We start from the raw sequence: 24,430 nt of genomic DNA on the forward strand, positions 1-24,430 counted from the left end.
TCTTTAAATTGGTGAAAAGTATATTGGGACAGATCTTTCTGGGTAAAGGAGGCTTCAATCTGGGTATAAATGCAGCCTAATTCAGGTATTTTAACAGTTCAAGATCAATAAATCTATAGGCCAATAATGATCTAAGCAATTCATCCATTCATTCAATTCAACCATTCATTCAAGTCATCCATTCATTCAAGTCATTCATTCAACACATATGATTGAGTGCCTACTCTGTGTAGTGCACTCAGGTGGGTGCTGGTATGTAAAGTGTCTAAAGCACAGCCCTTGCTTTCAAGGAGCGTCCAGAAAAATGAAATGAGCGCTATGAGAGATGTTCAAAAAAGAGAACATCTAAAACACTTAGGGATCCAGTTTTGGAGGTAAAATTATGACATAAAACTATAAAACTTAGTTTTAAACAAATATGTGAGGACTGATTTATCCAAGAGATTGATTTATTGAAGCTCTCAGTACAAGAGTCACCTTGAAGGCTATTAATTTATTCCAACAAGAATGCAAATCCAGACATTATCTACAGAGTGAGGGAGGTTTTTTTCTCATTACCTCATGGTTAGAGTTTGATTTTCGGCTGAAGGATAACATTGCCCAACTTGATTGCCTACCTTAATTATCAGCTCGAATGTGAATGTCTTTTTACTGTTTCAAATCCCCAATCTATCTTCAAAGAGCCAAGTTATGCCCCTATTTAAGAAATTCAAAAGAATATGCATCTAGTTCTGAAGGGAGTTTCTAAAGAATTTCAAAAATGCTTTAAGCAATGGCAGTGTCATTAGAATAAATTATTACTTTGAAGAAGAGAACATTCATTTGGATGGGTAAATGCTGGTATAACAGATTTAAAAGGAATGTTCACACTTGATATTCAATACTTGAATACACTTGAAAGAACCAACAGTGTAAAGCATTAGTAATTACCCAATGGCTGGCCTGGCCCACTTAACCTCTCAAGAGTTCAGAGAAGAGGAACACACAAGAACCAGGGAGGGCAGAGCTGGCCCAGGAGGGAGGTGACGTTTATACTGGATTGACAAGGTTTTGATAGAATCAACAGTCTGAACTTGCTGCTATGGCTTTATTTGGATTAAATGTGAGTAAGTTTGGCAAGTGGCACATTGGAAGCAGGGCTTAGAATCTGCCCCATTAGATTGGACTGTCCTAACAAAATAGAGAACACTGTAGAACTTTCTTTTCTGGATCTCTCAGTAAAAGGATGTCAATCATTCTTGGCTACTTAACAACCTCTCCGAGTGGTAGATATGAATTAGGTGACTTCAGAAAGATCTGGACCTGTGATGGCTAATTTTATCTGTCATTTTGGCTGGGCCATGGTGTCCAAACATTATTCTGGATATTTCTAGGAGAGTATTTTTGGATGAGACTAATATTTAAATTGGCGAACTTTAAGTAAAGCAGAATTGCCCCCTACAATGTCAGTGCACCTCTCCCATCAACTGAAGGCCTGAATAGAACAAAAGCCTGACCTCCCCTGAGCAAGAGAAGATTCTGCACAGGTGGCCTTCAAACTTGAACTGCAACATCCACTCTGCCCTGGGCCCCCCAACTGCTGGCCTTCTTTGCAGATTTTGGGCTTGTCAGGCTGCACAACTGTGTGAGCCAATTCTTTAAAGTGAAATAAGTCTCTCTCTCTCCACACAAACACACACACACACTCTCTCTCTCTATTGTTTTGTTTCTCTAGAAAACCCTGAATAATACAGACTCCATCACAGAAATTGAGAACATGTTTTACGAATTAATCAATCAGCTAAAACAAAGGAGAAAAAGCAATAGGCTTTTTTTTTTTTTTAACATGAAGACACTTGAATAAAAGCATTGCATATTACTTAGTAATAGAAAGACTTTTGCCCAGATGTACTAAGCTGGAGAAACTTCACTCAGTATATCCATATCCAAAGTACTTGGGCAACACTGGAGATCGTTTGTGACCTCTGCCAGGCTTTTGGGAGCAGTCCGCTGCCAAATCTTTTACACATCCTTTGTTGGCTTGCTCTTTGAATCCTCCCATCAACTGATTTCCCGTTCGCTTTCTCATTCAGGAGACACCCTTGCCTGTCATATTTCCTGGAGCAGAACTTCTCCAATTTGAATGTGCCTAGGAATCCCTTGGAGGTCTTGCTAAGCTGCAGGCTCTCATTCAGTAGGTCTGCGTTCTAGCAAGCTCCTGGGTGATGCAGAGGCTGCTCATCCTAGGACCAGGCTCTGGAACTGTCCATTTCAAACTTAATGATCTTAATCATCTGGGGATCTTGTTAGAAAAACAGAATCTCAGGCCCTACCTGACTTACTGAGTCAGAATCCCTGTTCTCAAGATGCCCAGGTATTGGTAGGCACGCTCGGTTTGAGGAAGAGCACATCCGTCTTCTCCAGGTCTGGGCCCCATCTGCTCTTTCCACACGGCAGGCAAGCTCCATCTCTCTCCCTGCTTCTTACCCACAGCCTAAGAACTTGGTTCTTCCTCTCTCGTTTGGGTACTAACTCTCTACCTGACCCACTCCCTCTCCTCCAGCTGGAGTCTTCCTTCTCCTTCACAGCCAAAACCTGGGTGTTCTACCCTTGCTGTTCCCTCCCTCTACCATCCACCTGTCGCTACTCCTTCATGTCATGTTCCTTCTGTGTGTGTGTGTGTGTGTGTGTGTGTGTGTGCGTGTGTGTGTATGTGGTACATACGGGAGAAGAAATTTATTATAACAATTTAAATTGGAAAAAACCATTTAACATTTAGCCTCTTCAATACAACTACTCTCCAATTGTTGCTCAATTTGAAACTCTGTAAAAGGCATATTAGTAAGCTGCACGTCTTAATTTCTCAATGGTTAACTCTTTCTGATAGGTGATATGGATGATGTTGCTTCTCTTTCCCCTGGAAGAAGAGGACAAGATTTATGCAAGGTTCTGACCTGATCGCTTTGCTCTGTTGCTGTAACCCACTCCAGTGAATAACTCTCCTGCTCAGGGGAAGCCCAATTTCTCAGCACGGTGGCCCGCAGGCCCTTTGGCTCAGTGTTCCCCAGCTCCCCCTTCACTCTTTCCAGCATGGCAATCCCATGCTGTGCTGTCCCTGCCTCCTGGGCCTTTGCTCCGCCTGGTGGCAGCTCTCCGTCTCCCCTTGATTGCCTCCTAGGCATCCTTGAGAACTCAGCTCAGGCATTTCCTGTTCTAGGACCAGCTCCCCAAGCTCCCATAATATCCAGGGCATTGCCCTTACTGTCATCATGCAGCTCATTTTCAGTACATAGGCAGTGTTTGTTGAGGGAAAGTAGAGGGGGAAAAAAATCATCTTAATCATTGAAAGGGGTTGCCTCAAGCAACCCAAATTCAGAGGCAGGAACAGTACTATACCGGTCGTGATAAAATGGACTTGTACCAAAAATCCATTTTGAAGCAGGAATGAAAGACTATAAAAAGAATGAAGCTCAGAATAGCAATAAGACAAAAGAGCAATACCTTAGGTTTATGCGGCTTTATAATTTATAAATTATTGTTAGGATTATTCATCTTTACAGTCCGGCAAGGCAGGCACTGGTATACTCAGTTTACAGATAAATTGGGGCTCCGAGAACTATCTGCTTGATCCCAAGGGCCCCAAGTAGAAAGTACAAAGAGATTTCCCAGCTCCCGATCTGGTGCGTAGGCCACAATTCACAGCTTGCCTAAGAGGAGACAAATGTAAGATATTAATAAGAATTCACTTTCGGGGGCACCTGGGTGGCTCAGTCATTAAGCGGCTGCCTTCGGCTCAGGTCATGATCCCAGGGCCCTGGGATCGAGCCCCGCGTCGAGCTCCCTGCTCCGCGGGAAGCCTGCTTCTCCCTCTCCCACTCCCCCCTGCTTGTGTTCCCTCTCTCACTGTGTCTCTCTCTGTGAAATAAATAAATAAAATCTTAAAAAAAAAAAGATTTCACTTTTGAAATTCTATAGACTCCCTGCTCTGTTTAAAAAAAAATACTTTTCTTAAATTATGCTATGCTAATTAGCTCTGTCATTTTCAGACAGTAATCTGTTATTGGGTGTTATTTTCCTCATTTAGATGCCACTACTAAATCCTAATTTAGACTCATTCCTTTTAATAACACCGACAGAACGCTATACCTTCTATGTGCTCCACCACCATTCACAGCTATAAAATTTGAGAGTCTAGAATGTGTCATATGTGTTCCATTATATGGATAGGACTCCTCTGAGAAAATTCTACTTTAGTTCTTAATTTTTAAGCAATACCTTGCATATGCACTTGGGATGCTTACTTTGATGCCTATTCTGTGTCCTTTGATAAACTCCTTTTTTTAAACGTCACCTTCACCTAAGGTCCTACTTTTTCAAATAACCTCTTGGCACAGAAGGAATGGTTGTAACTTGCTTTCTAAATACGTTGCCAGCAGTCTCTAATGAGTATTTCCTCTCTTTTCCTTGCACCCAGGTGGCTAATAGCTGTGTTCTAGCCTGGAAGCATTCAATTTTACTAAGCGCCTACTATGTGTCGAACTACCAAGCTAGTTGCCAAGAATATGAAGATAAAAGACCCTCCACACTCTTGGAAAACTGCAACACACACACGGGGGCGGGGAGAGACACAGTTGAGTCTGTGGGGATAGAACAATTAAAGTGACAATCACAAAACTCAATGGTTCATGCCAGAAACCTCCCCTGGTGAGGAGAAAGGTGTCACACACATCCCTGCCCACTCTTGTTTCCTTCGTAATGCAAAGATCTATGACAACTTTGCCTACAGTCACTGAAGTTGAAAGATACCAAGAGATGAAAATTTGCAATTGCAAATCTGACAATAGGACTTTCTCTTCGACAACTCATCTTTTTGCTTCTTTCCCCACATGTGCAAGACAATGCTCAGGAAAGCTCACTGCCAGAACTATACGAATACACGGAAGTAAGCAGCCGTATTGCTGGAAACACATCTGTGCTTTCCGCACCCCGTCCCCCAGCCTGCCTGATGAAGCGCTCGCCCTACACCTCCCGCACCTGTCGGCCCCCAGCTGAGCTGCGGAAAGTGACCCGCGTCTCCATGGCGACGCGTCACAAAGCAGCCCTGCGCAGCCCACAGCACCCAGTCCAGCAGGAGCAGAGGGCACCGCCACGGCCTCTTTTGAGCAGAATGGCACAGACTGGGCTCGAGGCCGCGTGCCCCTCTCAAAGCGGCCACAAGATTCAGCCAAGTAAGGCTGCGGACCCTGCCGGCGGGGGGGGGGGGGGGGGGAGGGAGGGGAGGGGGCGGAGGGAGGGGGTAGCGGAAGGGGGGCAGGCTTTTTCCTGGGAATGGGGTACCCTAGAGCAAAGGCTGCTTCTGTCTGCAAGGGTGTTTGCCTCCCTCTTATGGGTGGGACTCAATTCATGGAGAGTCTGGGAGTCAGACCTCTACAGCCCTTCGCCATATTTCTGCAGATCCTCTCCCTAAACCGCTCAGGTGTTTTTAAACAACCCCCACGAAGTGCCTAGGAGGGTTCAGGAGAAGGGAGAGAATAGTGCCTTTCCAGGAGAACGAGGTCAAAGACAAAGAAGGTACAGAAGTCAGAGGCTCTGAAGACAGCAGACCCAGCAGAGACCCATCCCCACGCAGGATCTAGGGAAGAGCACAGAAGGCTGGGAAGTGCAGAATGCAGGACCCCTAAGTGGATCTGCAGAGGCAGCCTCCCCCCACGTGGCTGTAGCAGAGACTGGGAACCTGGCATTCAGCTGCCACTTCTATCTAACCTTTGCTGATTTCTCTTTCAATGAGATTTTGCATTTAACAGAGGTAGAGCTTTTGATGCTAATTTTGCATGCAAATGCAGCAGGTTTACAAAGTCCTCTTTTTGTGTCAGCGGAGGGAGAGCGTTCTAGCTGTGATGCTAGTGGCGTGATTACTGTGTAGTCAGCTCCATCCTGGCCTTTCTCAGGGCAATAATAACCCACCGCAGCCCTCTAGCTGGGTAATTGCGGTTCCATGGTGGCTACAGAGCTGTGGGAAGTGTTCAGTTGCAAATACCCTAGAATTGTAGACCTGCCAGAAAGAACGAAATGCATATTTTCATTCCATTCATCCCTTTGTAAAATTAAGGGTAGAAAATGAAAATACTTAATTCGTACAAAATATATTGAAAACACTCTGTTTCTATATGATAACAAGGCAAAAAAAAAAAAAGAGGCGGGGAGAGAACCTCCTTCCCAGGATTCCCCCACTACATTCCTTTTCAATCTCCTCCGCTCTTTCCAGTCACCTGTCTTGGTTTCTTTCACTGCCTCCTCTCCCCCTTCTTGTCTGGGGAATGTGAGAGTCCTCCAAGATCTATCCTTCTTGGTTCTCTGTGTAGTGGCCATGTTCTACCAAGGACTTCAAGTCTACTGAAATGTGCCGGTCGCTTTCTAATCTTCTCTCTCACTCCTAATTTTCAAACTAAAGTATCCGACTGCCTACCAAATAGTTCCATGTGGATGTCATAGAAGGGCCTCGAACTACTATGTACAAAATTACACTCCTTGTCCTCCTAGACTTTGTAGGCTCAGTTAGGGGGGTGCTTCACTGACACCTCACTTTGATCAGCAAGGCTCATTGGTTCTGCCCCCAAAGTTTCCCTTCCTGTGGGTGAGTTTGACTCTTTGTGCCCAATCTTGGGGCTCTCTCTGCCACTCTATCTTCCACTGCTAGAAGTGTCACGTTCCAAAAGGTGGGACTGAGGTGTCACTGCCTAGCTTTGATCCAGAAATAAGATGAGGTTGACAATGACTACCATGGGCTGCTTGCTATTGAACTATTACTAGATATGGGCTTGTAATTGCTGTATCAGTTTGAAGGACTGCCATTAATAACCGTGAACTGGTGGCTTGGAACAAAGGAAATTTATCGTCTCACATTCTGGAGGCCAGAAGCCCAAAATCAAGGTGCTGGCATGGCTGCACTCCCAGGGTAGCTTGGGGGCCAAATTCTTTCTTGCCTCTTGCAGCTTCTGGGGGCTGTCAACCTTCCTGTGGAGTCTGCACCTCCAGGGTCACATCGCCTACTCTTCCGTGTGGCATCTCCCTCTGCCTCTCATGAGGGCGATGAAATGGCATTTGGGGCCCACCGATAATCCAGCATGATCTCATCTCATCATCCTTAACTGCATCTGCAGTTTTTCCTTACTTGGTACCATTCGCAGGTTCTGGGGTTTGGATGTGGATGTATCTTTTGGGTCCCCGTTCAGCCTACTCCAAATGCTTGAATCTACCGTCCCCTTCAATCCTCCCGACAGCAAGGCGAACTTAGAATTCTCAGGTACTGTTCATACCTGCCCATCTGTTGGGCTATTGTGGAGGATAAAGCAAGATTCCATACGTGGAAATGCTTTGCAAAGTGTAATATAATATGCACCTGCTAATTACTATTTTATAATATTTTCAAAACCTCATAATAAATTTTCATAACAGTGAATACCTCCAGGGGTGATAAAGCGCCAGGGTAGAGCAGGGCAAACCAGGCCTCGCTGACCCGTCACTGGCCACTTCTTCCCTTGCCTCGCTCACATTGGGCCATTTGCCGGGTCTCAGACTTTCATATCTCATGCTCCTTCCTCTGAAAAATGCTTCACTCCATGTCCTCCCGTGGTCCCTGTCCAAGTCCCACTTTAATCCTGGCTGAGATGCTACCTACTCTATGAAGTAACTCCTGGACCCACCCTCAGTGCCCCTTCTCTCATCCACCCAGAAAGAATTGCACCTTCCTTGGGAGCTCTCATGGCACACAGCCCAGCAGCGCATCTATAAGCTTGTACTCACGGGAGATTTGCTGCTTCTCTACTCACCTGGGAGTTCCCCAAGGGCAGGACAAGATCTCTATGTCGTAGGGCCCAGCAGGAGGCTTGGTCTATAGGAGGGGCTCAGACTTCACTGTAGAAATGAGACAAGGTAGAAACAGGAAGACAGAATCCTGAGAGAGGTAGGTGGACACAGGTTACAGGGAAAAACACTGAGATACTCACCGAGAATGAATACAAAAACAGGCAGTGGCATATTCTGGAAACAGGTGTTTAGAATATTAAGATCATAGATTTTTAAGTTACTATTTCTGTTAATGAAGAGGATTAATTCTAATCACATTGTATTCTCAGAAGCTGTGTCAATGGAAATAGGAAGCATAGACACAGACCTGATGTAAAGACTTTTAGTAAGAAAAGTCATTAAAGAAAAAATTGTAGAAAGATGTACTGGAAATTGCACATCTCGTCATTTTCGTCATCCAAGTGGGTTAGAATTAGGGAGAGGGAGGTCCATTTGGTCTCAGGTCCTAGAGGCAGCTGCGCATGGCCTCTCCTGCACCTGATACCTTCTGGAATAGGATCTTAGCAATAGGAGGCTGCCAGCCCCCAGCCTGTCCTCAGGAAGGGGAAAGGCCACAGACAGGGATACCCAGAGGTGTATCTGGCTTGCCCGTGTGATTGATGGGGAGATGCTGCCTGGATGCTGTGTTGCCAGGGTTTTTGAGGCCTATGTGGGCCTGGAAGGAAATTGGCCTGGTCTGGGTTAGTATTGTTTGCTTTAGGAAAAAAAAGGGTGAAATGTTGTGTAGTCTCTGTGCAGAGGATCTTTCCTGAGCCTTGCAAGAATCACACTCCGAGGTTCAAATCAGGTTAAGAGAAGGTTCCTTTTAAGAGCAACTCTGCCTCCCAATTTCTTCCCACTTACTTGTCCATACTTGGAATTCTCTGAACAAGGAACATTTAATTCTACCGTTGAAACAAAATGCTTGAAGGCACGAAGTGACTCCCACAAACCAGCAGCATCAGAGAAGAACGTCATTTCTCGTCGAGTGGGACCTGGGCGGGGACATCCGGAGTGTGTGTGAGCAGAGGCATAGGGTGGAGCATGCAGGGGCTAGACTTTTGTTAGACTAGGGAAGCTGGTGGAGGTGAATCCCAACCAGAGAGAAGGTGGTGGGGAAACTGTCACGGAGGAGAAGGTCCAGCTGCCCAGCTGCACCCAAGGGCCTGTTAAATCAGAAACAAGAACTGGCTGGGAGATGGGGAGATGACACAGGAAGAAGTACACAGACAGCAAAAACTAAGTGTTTGGTCAGAGCCCTATACGCTAGACAGTGCATATAGATTTTAGGACTGTTTGGAAACTGAAGAAGTATTCGAGAAGAATGCTTTATAGCAATTGTATTTAGGATGCGCGAGTGGGAACATCACAGGCCATGAGGTGGCTACGAGGGTCTAGCAGTGAGGCGCTGGATCCCACACAGCAGGGTATTCAGACATTAAAGGGGACCATTTCAACCCAGGTTCCAGTGAAATGTAAACAGGTGAATTGCCCAGGTAGGAAGAATGAGAGAACGACTGAATTAAATTTAAAATCTTTACTCCCAAGAAGTGTGGTGGTACTTTGTGGACAATGAGAGGTTGGGGCAGATAAATTTTGTTGTTGTGAGCGCATGCCCCATGGTTAATTCTCTGTCTTTGTCCTCCTGGACCCAGCCAGCAGCATTTCCCATAGGCGATCCCTCCCCGCTGCCTCCTGGAAACTCCTCCTTCCTGTGGCCGTCGGGACACCACATGCCCTGGTGTTCCTCTGTCCTTACAGACCGCTCTCCTCCACCCCCTCCTCTGATTCCTTCAGCCCTTGGACTGGTCTCCGCCATTTATCTCCCCTCTCTTGTTGGTGCCACCCGCGCTCACCGCTTTAATTCTCACCTGTGCTGCGGAATCCTGCTCAGTCCCGACAAAGAACGCCTTAGAGCTGCTCCGGATGAGTTGGAGGGCTATTCCCATGGGGATAGGACACTGTTCAGGGACAGAGAGAAGAAAAAGACACTTTGTGAATTATGAGCCCACTTTTGTGAAACGAGATGGTGAAAACTAAAACCCAATGTCAAAGTAGTTATATACGTATATGTAAATCTCTAGATAATTCTATCAGCAGATGTTAAAGCATGGAAAGAAACCAGCACAGTTGTTGACATGGGGTGGGAGGAAGGCTGAGGAGGAGGGTCATAAGGAGCAGAGGAAGGAAGGAGGGAGGAGAAGTTGCCCGGGATAAAACGGGACATGTAAACTTTGTGTAAAATCATGGCATGTGTGTATAGGTTTATCTACTACGATGCATGAGAAGTTGGTCACTGAAGTCAAAGCGGACGTCTTAAAGTGATAGCACCTCGAACAAACTTTCTGTTTTATATTTTTAATGTGTTGCTTGAACTCTTCAAAATAGCATGTACGAGTTCTCAGGAAAAACAATGGACTTATTTTTATTTAGGGAGGAACTCAGTTCATTCAATTGAGCTTTCCTCTTTCCTATACGAGGCGGCAAGTTGGACTTTGTTCCTTTAGACTTTAAATCACTATCCAAAAAACTTTTTTCTCTTGCAAAATTATTTTAATTATTAAAACAACATACGACGGAAATATTCTGGTTTGCCACATTTCAAACTGTTTTGTTGTACTTTTGACAGGCCATACCACCTGGGATTCCTATGCCACCACCATGAGGACTGCGTACACGCCCAAGACTGGAGCCATGCCTCCTTTAATTCGGTAGATCCCGATTTGTGTCGGGTTGATGTACATACCTTAAACTGCTCACCTGTATTCTATTATTCAGAGTCCAAAACCAAGTGAAAGAGTAATCAGAGAAGGCTTACAAAAATGTACGCATGGAGAACCTACTGCATGCACGGTGCTCCTCCAAGCACCAGATAACCTTCCCCCCTTTAGACAGTATCCAGATAGGAGAACTAAGAAAAGGAACATATGAATCGTTCATAAAGGACCCTTCACTGCGGGTCCTGCTTTACAACAGAGCCGGTATATAAGTTAACAGAATTGTGATACCTGAACACAGAGTATGAATCGAATCCATTACCTGGTACATAGTAGGCAGGCAATGACAACTGAATGAATGGCTGAATGCAGAATTGTTAGCACTTCCAACACCAACATTGGTCTTGGAAGCTGGATGGCCACCACGCACTCACCCTTACCTTCACTCCACCACTTACTGCTTCCTCAAATGGCTTGCAACTTCTCCATTTCCACCTGAATTGTGAATGGTGGGAATGTCTATCAGCTGCTTCTTTAAGCTCATTGCGGGGTGAGTGAGAGTGGGATCAGAAAAGCCCTGTCATCATTCATTGCATCCATGGTGGGTGGGAAACCAGCATGGAGAACCTTCACCTGCCTGTGTGAATTGTTTCCAATAAAGAGGACCTTTTCACCCCCAAAGTTCAAGTTGTTGAGAAGTCACATGGAGTATGGGCAAGACCATGACTGAAGAGTCAGGCAGAAATGGGTTTTAACCTCTGCTCCCTGCTCTGACCCTTATTATCTCTGCTACCTTTGGCAGGTAACAAGCCATCTATGGCTCAGTTTTATGGTTGGTGAAGTGGGAATGATGATCCCTGCCTCAGGTGGTTGTTCAGAGAATGGAGTGAAAGCACTAGAATAGTGACGAGCACCAAGAAGTTATTTGAAATTTTTCATTAATTTTTTCCCCAGCATAATAGCTGATAGACTTTCAAACACTGTAGGCCTGCAAGACTCTTGCTATCTGAGTTGCTGTCTGTCCCACTGAGTTACATTATGTCCCCTAACTGGGAGATTTATCATCTGACGGCAATGATCATGCCAGCTTCCCGGTCAGTAACAGTTGTCTCAAGAAGAAACATTTGGGATGAAAGCCAAAAACAAGTGGGTACTAATGGGGTCTAGGTCAGTGGTCTTCAAATTCGCATATTTTTTAAGTTCACAGAAAAGTTTTCATTGTAAATTAAAATAATTGTGAAAGATAAAGTGCATAGCCCATCCTAAACATTGACATTTTAAAATAAAACTATTAAGTCACTTAAAAATATATAGCCAATGGGTAACCCAAACACCTTAACAAATCGATACTTGCTTTGATCTTTTAAAAAAATACATAAACTCTTCTCTAATAGACCATTTATTTCATTCCTTTTGCTTCTTGAACTCTTATTCCACTCCACTTCCGCCATAGAATCTTACCCTGCTGTAATGTATTTTGTGTTTGAAAGCAACTTATTGATCACTTCATTATACCTTGTTGAAACTCTTTTAGTATATTAATTGAAATTAATTTTTAAACATGTTATGTGACCCTAAGTGTTGAGTTATCGCAATTATTTTTAGTACACAATTGCTCAAAGCAATAAATACATTACAAATGTTAATAATTACTTAACACAAAAAGTAAATTCTTTGGAATTGTAACTTAATGAGATAAATGTGACTGTTCTGTTTGCAATTAATTTATGTATTCAGTTTTAAGTGTTATTATTTTTGGAACGGGACTGCATTCAGCATCAATTTTTTTTCTGTTTCTCATGTTTATTTTTCAATTTATAGATGCTAATGTTAAGCAAACTTGTTCACATAAATAAGTAGATGTGAATGAAAGGAGTTAAGCGTGGCGTTGTCATTCAAGACTTTGAACTCTTCCTGAGTTATACGCCAAAAATTACAAGGTGATTTTTATGATTGAGCAGCTGACAGCTTGGCTGGGTTAGTCTTTTGATTTTATTGAAAGGAAATAATTAGATGATACGTCATCCAGTTATTGAGTTATTCCCTAACTCATTTTTGGAAGAGTATACTGACAAGCTACATCTTAACAAATGACTATTAAATTACATCAGTTGCTCTTTTACTTGGAAGAAACTTGTTTGATATTTTTTCCAGTTTTATTGAGGAATAATTGACATGCATCACTGTATAAGTTGAAGACATACGGCATGATGGTTTGATTTACATACATTGTGAAAGATTGCCACAATAGATTCAGCTAACATCCATCTTCTCTCATAGATACAAATCAAACGTTTACTATGCATTTAATGAGAGAGAAAGTTCTATGTGCTGAAAATTAATTGGTCTGGCAAGCCAGCATATACTGCCACGTATCGTTACATATTTTACAATATAGATAAAATGAGGACTGGCTGTATTGGATTAAATATTTCATAATATGTTGGTGTTAAAAAAATAAGACTTAAGTACCTGATTGATGAATACAAAATCCGAAGGAAAAAAATAACAAAATTTTTATGTACCAGTTTTACCCAGTGAATCTTTCAAATTTGCTAGTCTCAGAAAAGATTCCGGTTCTATTCAAAAGAATCAGCATTGCTGCCCTGTACTTGTTCAGAGATGCTTTTCTTTCTAGCTAATGACATGTCTTAGGGATTTTTTTTTTTTAAGCTGAAAGAAATGTTTAACTTTAAATATGTGGTGGAGTCATTTGAAGCACTCTATATTCTCTGCTCTCTTCTCAGAGGCTTCCCCCCCTAAAAGGGGCTGAACATTCTGTAATTGTTAGGAAATGAAAAACTAAACATTACTCTTAGCCACAGCACTCTACAATGTACTGAAATTCAGGACATCCCCACACAGACCACATGCCCTGGTTAGATCAATGCACTCCCTCCGCCATCCCCCTTCCCTACCCCCTCCTCACCCTCTCAGACCTGCAAAGGCAAGTCCAAGGTAAGGGTATGGAATTTGGATTACAAGGTGCCTTCCCTGAAACCACGTAACAAAGTTTCCCTTCATGAAGCACCCCTCTCACCGTCGGAGGCTTATACCCAGAGGTGTACTGGCACCTATGTAGCCTCTGACCATGACATGAGGATGAGAGAAAGATGGGGGACAGAAAGTACCTGCGTAGGTATGGAGGTTTGTTCTCAGACAGAGGCATGTTAAGAAAGAGTACACTGAGAGATGGAGATCTGAAAATCAGCTCCTTTAAAGCTATCTGTGCTGTGTTGCCTTTGGAAAATCTTCACGTGCCTTTGATTACTTCAGTTTCATTCAGGACCACAGTCCTACCTGAGCCTACACATCGGAATGACAAGTCAAATAGTCCATCATCCAGATGTATCCCACTTTCCAGATGTTTGGTTTCTTATAGACAGTACCTAGGCTGTCTTTAAAGAAACCCAGGCTTCTTTAAGTCCAACCCAGTCTTCTTTAAAGAAAAAGCCAATGTGAAATATTTTAGACGTTACACAAAAGAATATACAATGAATCCCTAGCCATTATCCAAATACAATAATCAACACATGGACACTCTTTATGTATACCTTCTACCCAGCCTTCCCGCTGGATAATGCTGAAGCAAATTCCAGGCATTTTATCATTTTAATTCCAAATATTGTTTTTATGTATCTTTAAAAGATAAGGACTCCTTGGGCGCCTGGGTGGCTCAGATGGTTAAGCGTCTGCCTTCGGCTCAGGTCATGATCCCAGGGTCCTGGGATCGAGTCCCGCATTGGGCTCCCTGCTCCTTGGGAGCCTGCTTCTCCCTCTGCTTCTCCCTCTGCTTCTCTCTCTCTCTCTCTGTCTGTCATGAATAAATAAATAAAATCTTTTAAAAAAGAGTTTAAAAAAAAGATAAGGACTCCTTAAAAATATGCAATACCATTGTCTCAGCTTAAAAAGAAATAATTCCTTAGTATCAAATGGCCAATCAGCAATCAAATTTTCCCTAATGTCTCATAATTAAAAAACAACAACAACAACAACCAGTCTGTTAGAAATTAAATCCAAATATGTTCTGCACGTTGCTCTTGGTTATTGTTTTTTAACCTCATTTAATCTATAAGTTCCCCTTCTTTTTCTTTTCTAAGAATTTCTTTGTTGAAGAAACAGATTGTTGTTCTGGATTTTTCTGATTTCACCCCCATTGTGTTGTTTAAAATATTCCTCTTTTCATGTATTTCCTGTAATCTACTATTTCAAAGGCTTCATCTGGTTCAAGCTGGGTGTTTTGACAAAAATATTCAATAGGTGTTGTGTATGTCTATCCAGGGCACATGATAGCTGATGAACGCTATTCTTGAACTGTGAGTAGGATCATTGCCTGGATGCATGGTTTCATTAGGGCCTTGAAAACTAGTGATATCCCAGTTCTTCTGTATCTTCCTTTTATTAACTGGAACACTTCCACAGAGAAACATTTCTTCACCAGGTGTTTGGTTACATTGAGTGCTGTGTATAGAGGAGAGTACCAGCTCTTTAAAAAAATTAATTACAAAAATTATTGAATTTCAGATGGCTATTCTTTTAAATTCCATTTTAGGCTTCCCATACTTTTGTGAAGAGCCATTCTAAGATACAGGATTGTTTCTTTTCAAGGGAATCTGGAAATTAAATTATTTCTGGCACCAAGTCTTGAACCAGCCAATCTTTAAAAAAAAAGTAATAAGCAAAATTATTTGACGTGTGTCCTGCTGTGAGATTTGGTATTTAATCCCTTATTCTGATTTCCACTATCTTTTCTCATAGCCAAAAAAGTATCAGAAGACTAGGATATACATATTCACTTAGTGACCCTATTCCCAATCAGACACAGTACAATGATGAGTATGTCTGGAAAACATATTCTAAAGAAGATTGGATCAAAAATGGGACTTCAGGAGGAATCAGGAGACACAAATCTCACCCCAGTCAAGTAAGATAATATCTACATATCTATTGAATTTAATACTGTACCAGTAATCCATAAGAATGAGAGTTTGAGTATATCCCAAAAATCCTTCATCTGTAGTTATGGTCCTTCTTATACTATGTTTTGTCTACTTTCTCACATTTATTTCTAACCACTTCTCCCTTATCCTCCAAATTTTTAAAAAGATTTTAAAAAATTGAAATGAAATTCACAGGGCATAACATTAGCCATTTTTTTTAAAGATTTTATTTATTTATTTCACAGAGAGAGACACAGCAAGAGAGGGAACACAGGAAGGGGGAGTGGGAGAGGGAGAAGCAGGCTTCCCGCGGAGCAGGGAGCCCGATGCAGGGCTCCATCCCAGGACCCTGGGATCATGACCTGAGCCCAGGGCAGATGCTTAACAACTGAGCCACCCAGGCGCCCCAACATCAACCATTTTAACATGAAGAATTCACTGACAATTAGTACATTCATAATGTTCTGGAACTACCACCTTTATCTCATCCCAAAACGTTTCCATCATACCAAAAGGAAACCCCACATCCATTAAGAAATTACTTCCTGGGGCGCCTGAGTGGCTCGGTCGTTGGGTGTCTGCCTTCGGCTCAGGTCATGGTCCCTGGGTCCTGGGATCGAGCCCCACATCGGGCTCCTCGCTCAGTGGAGAGCCTGGTTCTCCTTCTCCCACTGCCCCTGCTTGTGTTGCCTCTCTTGCTGTCTCTCTCTGTGTCAAATGAATTAAAAAAAATCTTAAAAAAAAAAAAGAAATTACTTCTTGCTTCCCTCTTCCCTAGCCTCTGGCAATTACCAATCTGCTCTCTGTCTCTGTGAATGTCCATGTGGATGTCTATGTGGATATTTTTTTATGGGCAATCATACAATATTGACCTTTCGTGTCTGGTTTCTTCACTTAGTATAGTGCTTCCAGTGTTCATCCACACTGTAGTTTCTATCAGTACTTCATTCTTTTTATGGTTCCCATTTAGGGTTGAATAATATTCTGTTGTACGTGTATACCGCAGTTTGTTCATTCGTTTATTCAGTGGTGGACATCGGAGTTGTTTCCACCTTTTGGCTATTGTCAGTAATGCTGGCACTCACGAGTATTTATGTTTGGCAGTATGCATTCTCAAACTCCCAGATCTTTTGTCATTTCGTTTACTTTATCTAGAATCCCTCTCCTGTCCACCAAGGAAATTTATACATTCTTTAAGACGCAGCTTAAAGAGAGCTATCTCTAATTTTGCTTCTCCTCTAGATGGAAGTAACTGATATTCCCTCTGTGTCCTTGGCACTGTATAGCCTTCTCCCACCATAGAAAGCAATGCTCAATTGTAGTAAAGGATTTCATTTACTTGGCTTTGCCCTGGGATGGTGCCACGTGGGGTGGAGCCACCTGGATGCATTCAATAGATCATAAGGTGGTAGAATGGGCAGGAATTGGCGACTGAAAAAATATAAAGGACAAGGGAGAGGAAAGAATGAAGGATGATGTTTCCGTTTTTGACTTGGACATCTGGGTGTATGCTGCTGCTGTTTCCTGAGCTGGAACGTGAGAAGGACCAGGTTTGGTGGGAAAGGGCGTGGGAGAAATATGAGTTCAGCTGAAGACATATTGGTTGAAAATATGTCCAACAAGCAGTTACATATACAGGTCTGGAGTTTGTGTGGAAGAGGAGAGCTGTAGATGTAGACTTGGGAATCATTAGAACATACATACCCCATTTAACTTGGTTCCTCATGGCACCCATTTATTTTAATGAATTTACCCCTTAAATATTTGCCTTAAGATTTTAAATTAATGAAAAGCAGTTAGTTACAGTATTATACTGTGCATGTATACATACACACACGCATATACACACAAAGCATTTATTTTCCCTTTAGGTGTGTTGAAGGTTCCCAGCCAATGAAAGCTAGGGTGGTAGGGTGTCCTGTGCATTCTCAGCCGATGAGCGGTAGTGAGGCAGACTGCCCTGTGTGCTTTCAACCAAAGGGTTCCACACCAGGCTGAAGCCGCTCCAGCATGTGAATGCTCTTCCCCTCGACCTGAGTTGAGGGTGTGCTGCATTGTTTACTCTGCTGACCCCTCTTGCTCTGCCATTTATTGTTTCTGTTGAATGGTTTTGACTATGGCACAGGGCCTGAACTAGGATGAGACTAGCAAGATGCTCCTTCTCTGCTAACAGAGAGGATCTGCTGCTAAAGAACAGTTGCCCTGGGAGTTAAAATGTAGAGCTAGTGGTTTCCTTCAAGGAAAGGGTGGTGGGAAACAAGGGCCGGCTGATATTTGGTGACAATTATGATGCATCCAGGTGTGGGCAGTCAGGTAGAAAATGAGACTGGATGAGATCATCAAGCTAGAAAAGAGGTTCAAGGACTGAACCTTGAGGCACTTCACCATTAAAAGGCCAGAGGAAGAAGCAGTAAAAGGGACTGAAAAGGGGCAGCCAGTTGTGAAGGATAAAACCCAACATAGTGTGTTGTACTGGAAGCCAAGTGAAGAAAATGAAGAAAAAGGACTGACCACTGGGTGAAACGCTGCTGGCAGGTCAAAGAAGATGAGGATAGGGTTGGCCATTGACTTTAGCAGAATAGAGTTCCTTGGTTGCCTTGACAAGAGCAGTTGTGGTGAAAGAAAGCTTGATTAGTGCGAGATGGAGGGCTTCTTGGAGAACTGGCTGAGTCCAGATCTGGGGTGGGAAATGTGCAAGATGAATCTGGAAACATCATGTCATGCCACATAGGGAAAAATCCCATAAAAAACTACTAGAGTTATATTAAAATTAAAGAGGTGCCCACAGGCTAAAAATGATTTGAGCTTCTATATGGATAATGTATGCAATAGATTGAAACACACCAAATATGCTTAGATCTGTGAGTTCTGTAAAAAAAAAAAAAATTGGGGACACTTTGAGAGGATAAGAAACCAATTCATTATCTTAAAAACTGACAAAGGGGGGAAAATCAAGCTTTTTTTTCTGCCTTATCTATATGAACTATGCCACTGGTAAGCTAATGGTAGATGAGGGAAGTGTCTCTTTATAAACATATTTTAGCTAACAAATGAAAAAGAAATGATGGAATGTCACCCCTTTGCATCCATTAATCTAGGCATTAAGCATCGACAGCTGCTAACATCACACAAAGAGAAAAAGCTGTATGTTATGATCCTCCTTGCCAAACACAGTCTTGCCAAAGGGATCTATTCTGAGTGTAAGTCAGTCTCTGGATCTAGCTGCCAACTGCAGGAAATACAGGGAACAGGGGAACTTGTTAACCTGCACAATGAGTATGCATTCCACACAATCTGGAGTGTGGGAACCTCTACACGCCAAATGGCTTGGTTTCTTCAATAGATTATAAGGGAAAGAAGGGGATGGAGAGGGGCCCTGAAGATTAAAAGACACTTAAAAGACACATTTTGGGAACAGGGAATATGTGTAACTATTTTGGGGAATTTTAATATAAAGGCAGACTGAGAAATATCTTAATAACTAGAGGGGAAAGTAGAATAAAGAGAGAGTTTTCTCTTCTAAGAGAAATGGAGGCAAGCTTGGATATTGACGACCATGACCCCAAAGAGAGGGAGAAATGGAAGTTGCAAGAGAGAAGTGAGAATTTTGGGGGTCATGGGCCAGAGTAGACTAAAGGCAGGGGGCTGTGGCGTACCAGATGTGGTGGGCCCTGCTAGGAGCCCCTGCCACTCCATTCCCATCACAGCATAAGTGAGTGCAGATGTGGTGGCTGGGTGGCAGTGTGGTAGGCTATGTATGGAGGTTCTCATCAGATGGCTTCAGTTTTCTCAGGGAAATAGGAAGCAAGGTTATGAGAGAGTGGGAAGGTGGAAAGAGGTCCTGAAGGTTTCAAGTTTCATAATCATAAAATTCCTTTGCAGGCAAAGAGGAGAAAGGGCCTGCCCTCCCCCTCCTACAGGCTGATTCTGAGGCCTCTCCATGGGAGGCAGGGTATCTCTCAAAGCTTGGGGCTCTGAGTGGAAGCAGCAGCTGTCTGCTTGGGCACTTAGAGCCAGAGTTAGCATGGGTCTTCTCCTCTGGTCTTGGCTGGAGATTTTTGGTTGCAGGTACAACTCTGGATTTTGCAGTCACATTTTCTTGTCTCAATATGAAAAGTCAAAGAAATTACAAAGTACCTGTGTTACAGCCGGGTAAACTGATGGTTCCTGTTGACAGGCTCCTGCATACATTGCAGTGTGGTAGCTGGGTGTAAAGGACCCAGAAGAATATGTACACGCAGACACAGAGAGTCTTCCTTCCATTAGGGGAACCCCATGTGGATTTTCTTAAAAATTGTGTTTGTATTGATAGGACTTCTTTCTCTGGACACTACCTCAAGGTCAACCAGCAGCATCAATTAAGAGCTACCTCCCTTGGAAAATCGCTACAGAGGAAAAGGTTAGGAAGGCAATATCAAATCAGTTTATTTCCAATACTAGAAGAGACTTTGTGGACAGAGCAAAAGGTAAGCATGTTCATTTTTCTCCTTTTCCTGGTTATGTGTTGTACACTGGAGTTGCAATGGTAAACAGCACAGATGTAGTCTCTTCTCTCAAGGAACTCACAGTATAGACACAGGAAAAGGCAATTTGGCAAACAAAGACAGTCAAGGATGAAAAGGTGGACCATGTGGGAAATGCTGTGGGTGCATGCTGTAGGACATGTAGCCTAAAGGAAAGGCCTTCCCGGCCTGAAAAATGAGGATGGAAGAACATGACAAAGATGAAGGGGTCAAGTTAAACATGCTGTTTCCAATTATTGCTATATTTATTTATTTTTAAATTTTATTATGTTATGTTAGTCACCATACAATACATCACTAGTTTTTGATGTAGTGTTCCACGATTCATTGTTTTCGTATAACACCCAGTGCTCCATGCAGTACACGCCCTCTTTAATACCCATCCCCCCACCCCCTGCCCTCTAAAACTCTCAGTTTGTTTCTCAGAGTCCATAGTCTCTCATGGTTCATCTCTATTGCTATTTTTAAAAATTAAAACTTACTTTTATTAAACTAATGCATGCATACAGCGAAATCAAATAGTAACATAAGGGCTTATTACAAAATAACAGCAGTTCTTTGACCCCATTGGTAATCAACTCAATCCTTTCAACTGTTTCTTATGTAATCCTCCATATTTTAAAATAATATGCATATACTGCTATTTTTGATTCATCAATTTTAGACATTATTATTGACTTCCTGTTATGGTGGTTGAGGATTTGGCTCTCTTGTAACTCTTTCTCACACCCCTTCCATCCATTTTCTCAATAATTATATTACAAATTCTTGTTTAATTCAATTGCTAATGTTTATATTGTGATGATATGATGATATGATTATGTGAACATTCACTGCTGAGCCAGGTGGTGTGGTGATTTTATGATTGTTTCCTTTCCTTTTTGTTTTTTTGTTTTGTTTTGTTTTGTTTTTTACCAGAGTTAATAATTGAAATTTTTTTTCATATGCTTAATCTTATATGTTCCTGTCACTAATCTTCTCCAAATACTTTGTCACATACTTACCAGGATTTTTTCCAAACACGGTTTCAAACACTCTACCACTTCCAGTATTTTTCCCAGAGATGATCTTTCTGACTCCCTTCATCATTCTCCTCTAATCTAGACTGGTTTTTCTGTGGATTTGCTGCCCAACAGTGCCGTGGGACTTCCTTTTTCATCATTCTGGGAATTGCTTTGGCCTCTGCCTGCCTGCGTTGGATCTTGTTTCCTCTTCCTCTTTCTTGTCCTTCTTCCCTGGTTTTGCTGAAGCACATCTTCCAGTAGTTTCCTAAGAAAGAGTACATGGGAGGAACTTTTTTGAATGTGTTCTTTCCTATTTGGAAATGTCCTTTTTTTCTTCCTTGTTCTTGTCTGATAGTTTGGCTGGATATAAAATTCTAGGATTGATAATCACTTTCCCTTAGAATCCATTCCTCCAAATGTCTTCTAACATCCAGAATTTATTTGTCGAAGACTGATGCCATTTTGGTTCCTGACCCTGTTGTATTTTTTTTTTCCTGGAAGCGTTTAAGATCCTTTCTTTATTCCTGACATCCTAAATTTCACAGCTGTATGCATTAGTAAGAACCTTTTGTCATTGATTATGTTGGACATTCAGGGGCTCTAGAAGCTAGAGTCATGTCCTTCAATTCTGGGCATTGTTTCCTGCATAGTTCCTTCCTACTTTTTTCCCATCTCTTTTCTCTGTTCTCTTCTGGGACTCCTATTAGTTGGATTGATCCTCCAATTTTCTTACCTTTTCTCTCCTAGTATCTTTCTCTTTGTATTTTTCTTTTGCTAACTTGAAAAATTCTTTACCTTTTAATGTAGCTCTTCTATTGAATTTTTAATGTCCAAGCTCTTGTTCTTCCTCTTGCTAATTTTTTTTTGTTTGAAGAATAAAATTAATAAGCATATTTACTGCAATATATAGACCCCTGCCCTCAACATGATTTTTTTTAAACAGCATTCTGTTCTTGCTTTATACATGTAGTAATTCTCTTACAAATTTTAGGATATTTATGATATATTTAATTTTCAACATTTTCATCTATTCCTTGCTTTGTCTCTATTTTCTCTGAGCATTTTAATGGTCTAATGAAAATTTGGTCTTTTCATATTTACAAGAGAGCAGAGGCAGATTTACTATCACGCTAATAAAACTTGTCTCAATTCTGTGGACACTTCTTTTTCTTGAAGTGAGAGTATGCAAAATATTAATCTCTAAGGTTCACAAGACCTACAAGGGAGATACTCAAATCTGATTGGAAGCTACATACAGAGATGGGGTTTGTTAGCTGGTGCTTGATTTAGGTGGTTAGTTGATAAGCTCTCTTTTTGTTGGGAAACCCCCAAATGCCTGTATTTAAAGGTCAGTTTCTTCAGGGAGATAAACACTTGGCTGTTGGCATTCTGAGAGCAGGATTGGGGACGTAACTGGGATCTTCCTGCATGCTGTGCAGATTCTCACTGAACCCTTCTTTTTCCTGTTCAGCATCCCACTACACCTACCTTCCACTGTGCCTGACATCCTGGCATCCAGAGCTTCTTTGGTTCAGTTTTGCACCTAATAAACTTCTGGTTAGGAAAGGATGGCCAAATGACTGCATGAAGTTAAGAGGATGGTGCAGGAACTCTATTCACTCTGTATATAAGCTTTCACCCAAGCCTCTTGTTTTCAGCCTGAGCTGCAGTACCTGCCTTCCCCTGTACCTGTTACAGAAGCCTGTTGGCATTCTATAGTATAGATTAGCTCACTGTTTTGTTATCCCCTTCGGCAGTCACTTAGTTTTAGCTTCCTCTACTTTGTTAATTCATTTGGCACATTTGTGTTTGATTTCCATCTTCTAAAAATGTGTTAACCTCTAATATACTATCATTCTGGTGAAATTTGGGGAAGGAGGAGCCAAATACGGTATAGATGATCTTTTATGAATCTAAACTGGATCATATTATTTTATTGTTTTATTTCACTGGCTTTGCATTGCACTTTGCATAAAATCCAAGTTTCAGTTCCTTCTCTCTGTTCATAATGTCCTGCAAGGCTGGTCTAGACTTTGCTTCCCTCCTCACCGTTCCTTCACGCTCCATCCCCCTCATTCACCAGGCTCTGGCCACATGGGCCTTTTTTAAAATCCTATAGGATGCCATTTTTCCCCCCACCTTCAGCCAGTGTGCAGGCTGTCCCTTTTGCCTGCATTGTTCTTCTCCCAGCTCCTTCTGTGATTTTACTGTGTCATTTTATAGACTCCAGCTTAAATGTCACCTTGCCTATGAGAGCTTTCCTTACTATTTTATCTGAAGAGGTGTGCCACCACCTCATTTGTTACCTTCTAGGGCCTTGCATTTTCAGTTGTTTGTTTACTGATTCTTGTTTGTTGTTTTTGTTTTGCTCTTTCCTTCACTATTCAGTGGGTGCCCCAAAGGCCTTTATTCACTCAGAATCTAGTGCAAAATATATAATCTAGTCCTGGTGTAGAGGAGATGCTCTGTAAATATTTGCTGAATGATGGAAAAAATATATGGGAAGTACACTTTTTGAAGTTAGGCGAGTACAGAATCAAAGACCTCCATACTTCAGATAAACATTAAGGGTGATGGGAAGACATTTGAAATGTCAGCATTCCTAAAAGATGTCTTCGAGCTTCTAATCAAAGTCCTTTCAGTGTGCACAAATTACCATTTCCCCATGTGTAGATAAATACCCAAGACCTGCCAAGAGTCTCTCCTAAATCTCTTAGCTCCATCTGCTTCTCTTCCTCCCCAAAGCCACTGCTACCCGTGTCTCCACCTTGGATGACCTCTAATCCAGCTCCCTTTTCCAGTTTTGTCACCTCCAATCCACAGCCCATCCTATAGTCATAGCGAGTTTCCAGGCGTGCAAATTGATATCACCTTCCAGCTGAAAACCCTTCAGTGACTCCCCATTGTCCTCAGGATAAAAGCTAAATGACTTAATGTGAGTCTGTGCAATCTGGTTCCTGCCTGCCATGCCAGCATTCTCCCTTGCCACCCCCCACACGCTCCATGAGACCCACTGCCCTCCTTCCTCCGGACTCACCATGCCTCTGGCAGCCTTGTGCCTTTTGCACACACTGCCTTCCTATGGAACACCTGTCCCTCCCTTCTTTTAGCCTATGTCTACCCATAAGTTACGTCTAAATATAGGCTTCATTTCTCTCCTGGGAATCTTCTCTGATCCTCTGATCCTCCAAGACCTTATTCTAATCTCTTTTACAGCGTTTATCATCTAATATTGTAATTCTCTTTTTATTGCACCTGTTTCTCTAATGCTTTAAGCTTCTGAAACACAGGGACCGTATCTTATCTTTGTATCCTTATTATGGTATTAAGGCAATTGAGTGAGAAGCACTGAAGGGTGCTCGTTTCACATTCAGACTTGGAGAACTTGGCTTTGATGAACTGGGACAGCAGAACTAGTTCTC

General features: G+C 42.4%; 1 protein-coding gene across 1 annotated transcript in view; it reads left to right on the forward strand.

Annotated features, from left to right (window-relative positions):
* Positions 1–5,056: 5,056 nt before the first annotated feature.
* TEX26 (testis expressed 26) overlaps positions 5,057–24,430 on the forward strand; it is a 29,640-nt gene continuing 10,266 nt past the window's right edge. Inside the window, exons 1-5 of the mRNA XM_088021974.1 lie at positions 5,057–5,207; positions 5,823–5,825; positions 10,454–10,535; positions 15,300–15,465; positions 19,794–19,947. Coding sequence (XP_087878100.1) covers positions 5,057–5,207; positions 5,823–5,825; positions 10,454–10,535; positions 15,300–15,465; positions 19,794–19,947 — 556 coding nt within the window. The remainder of the gene's footprint in view (positions 5,208–5,822; positions 5,826–10,453; positions 10,536–15,299; positions 15,466–19,793; positions 19,948–24,430) is intronic.

This window comes from Eumetopias jubatus, unplaced genomic scaffold (genome assembly GCF_037043125.1).
Source record: "Eumetopias jubatus isolate StellerSeaLion01/CBP00866 unplaced genomic scaffold, mEumJub1_p1.0 scaffold_3, whole genome shotgun sequence".
NCBI classification, from domain to species: domain Eukaryota; kingdom Metazoa; phylum Chordata; class Mammalia; order Carnivora; family Otariidae; genus Eumetopias; species Eumetopias jubatus.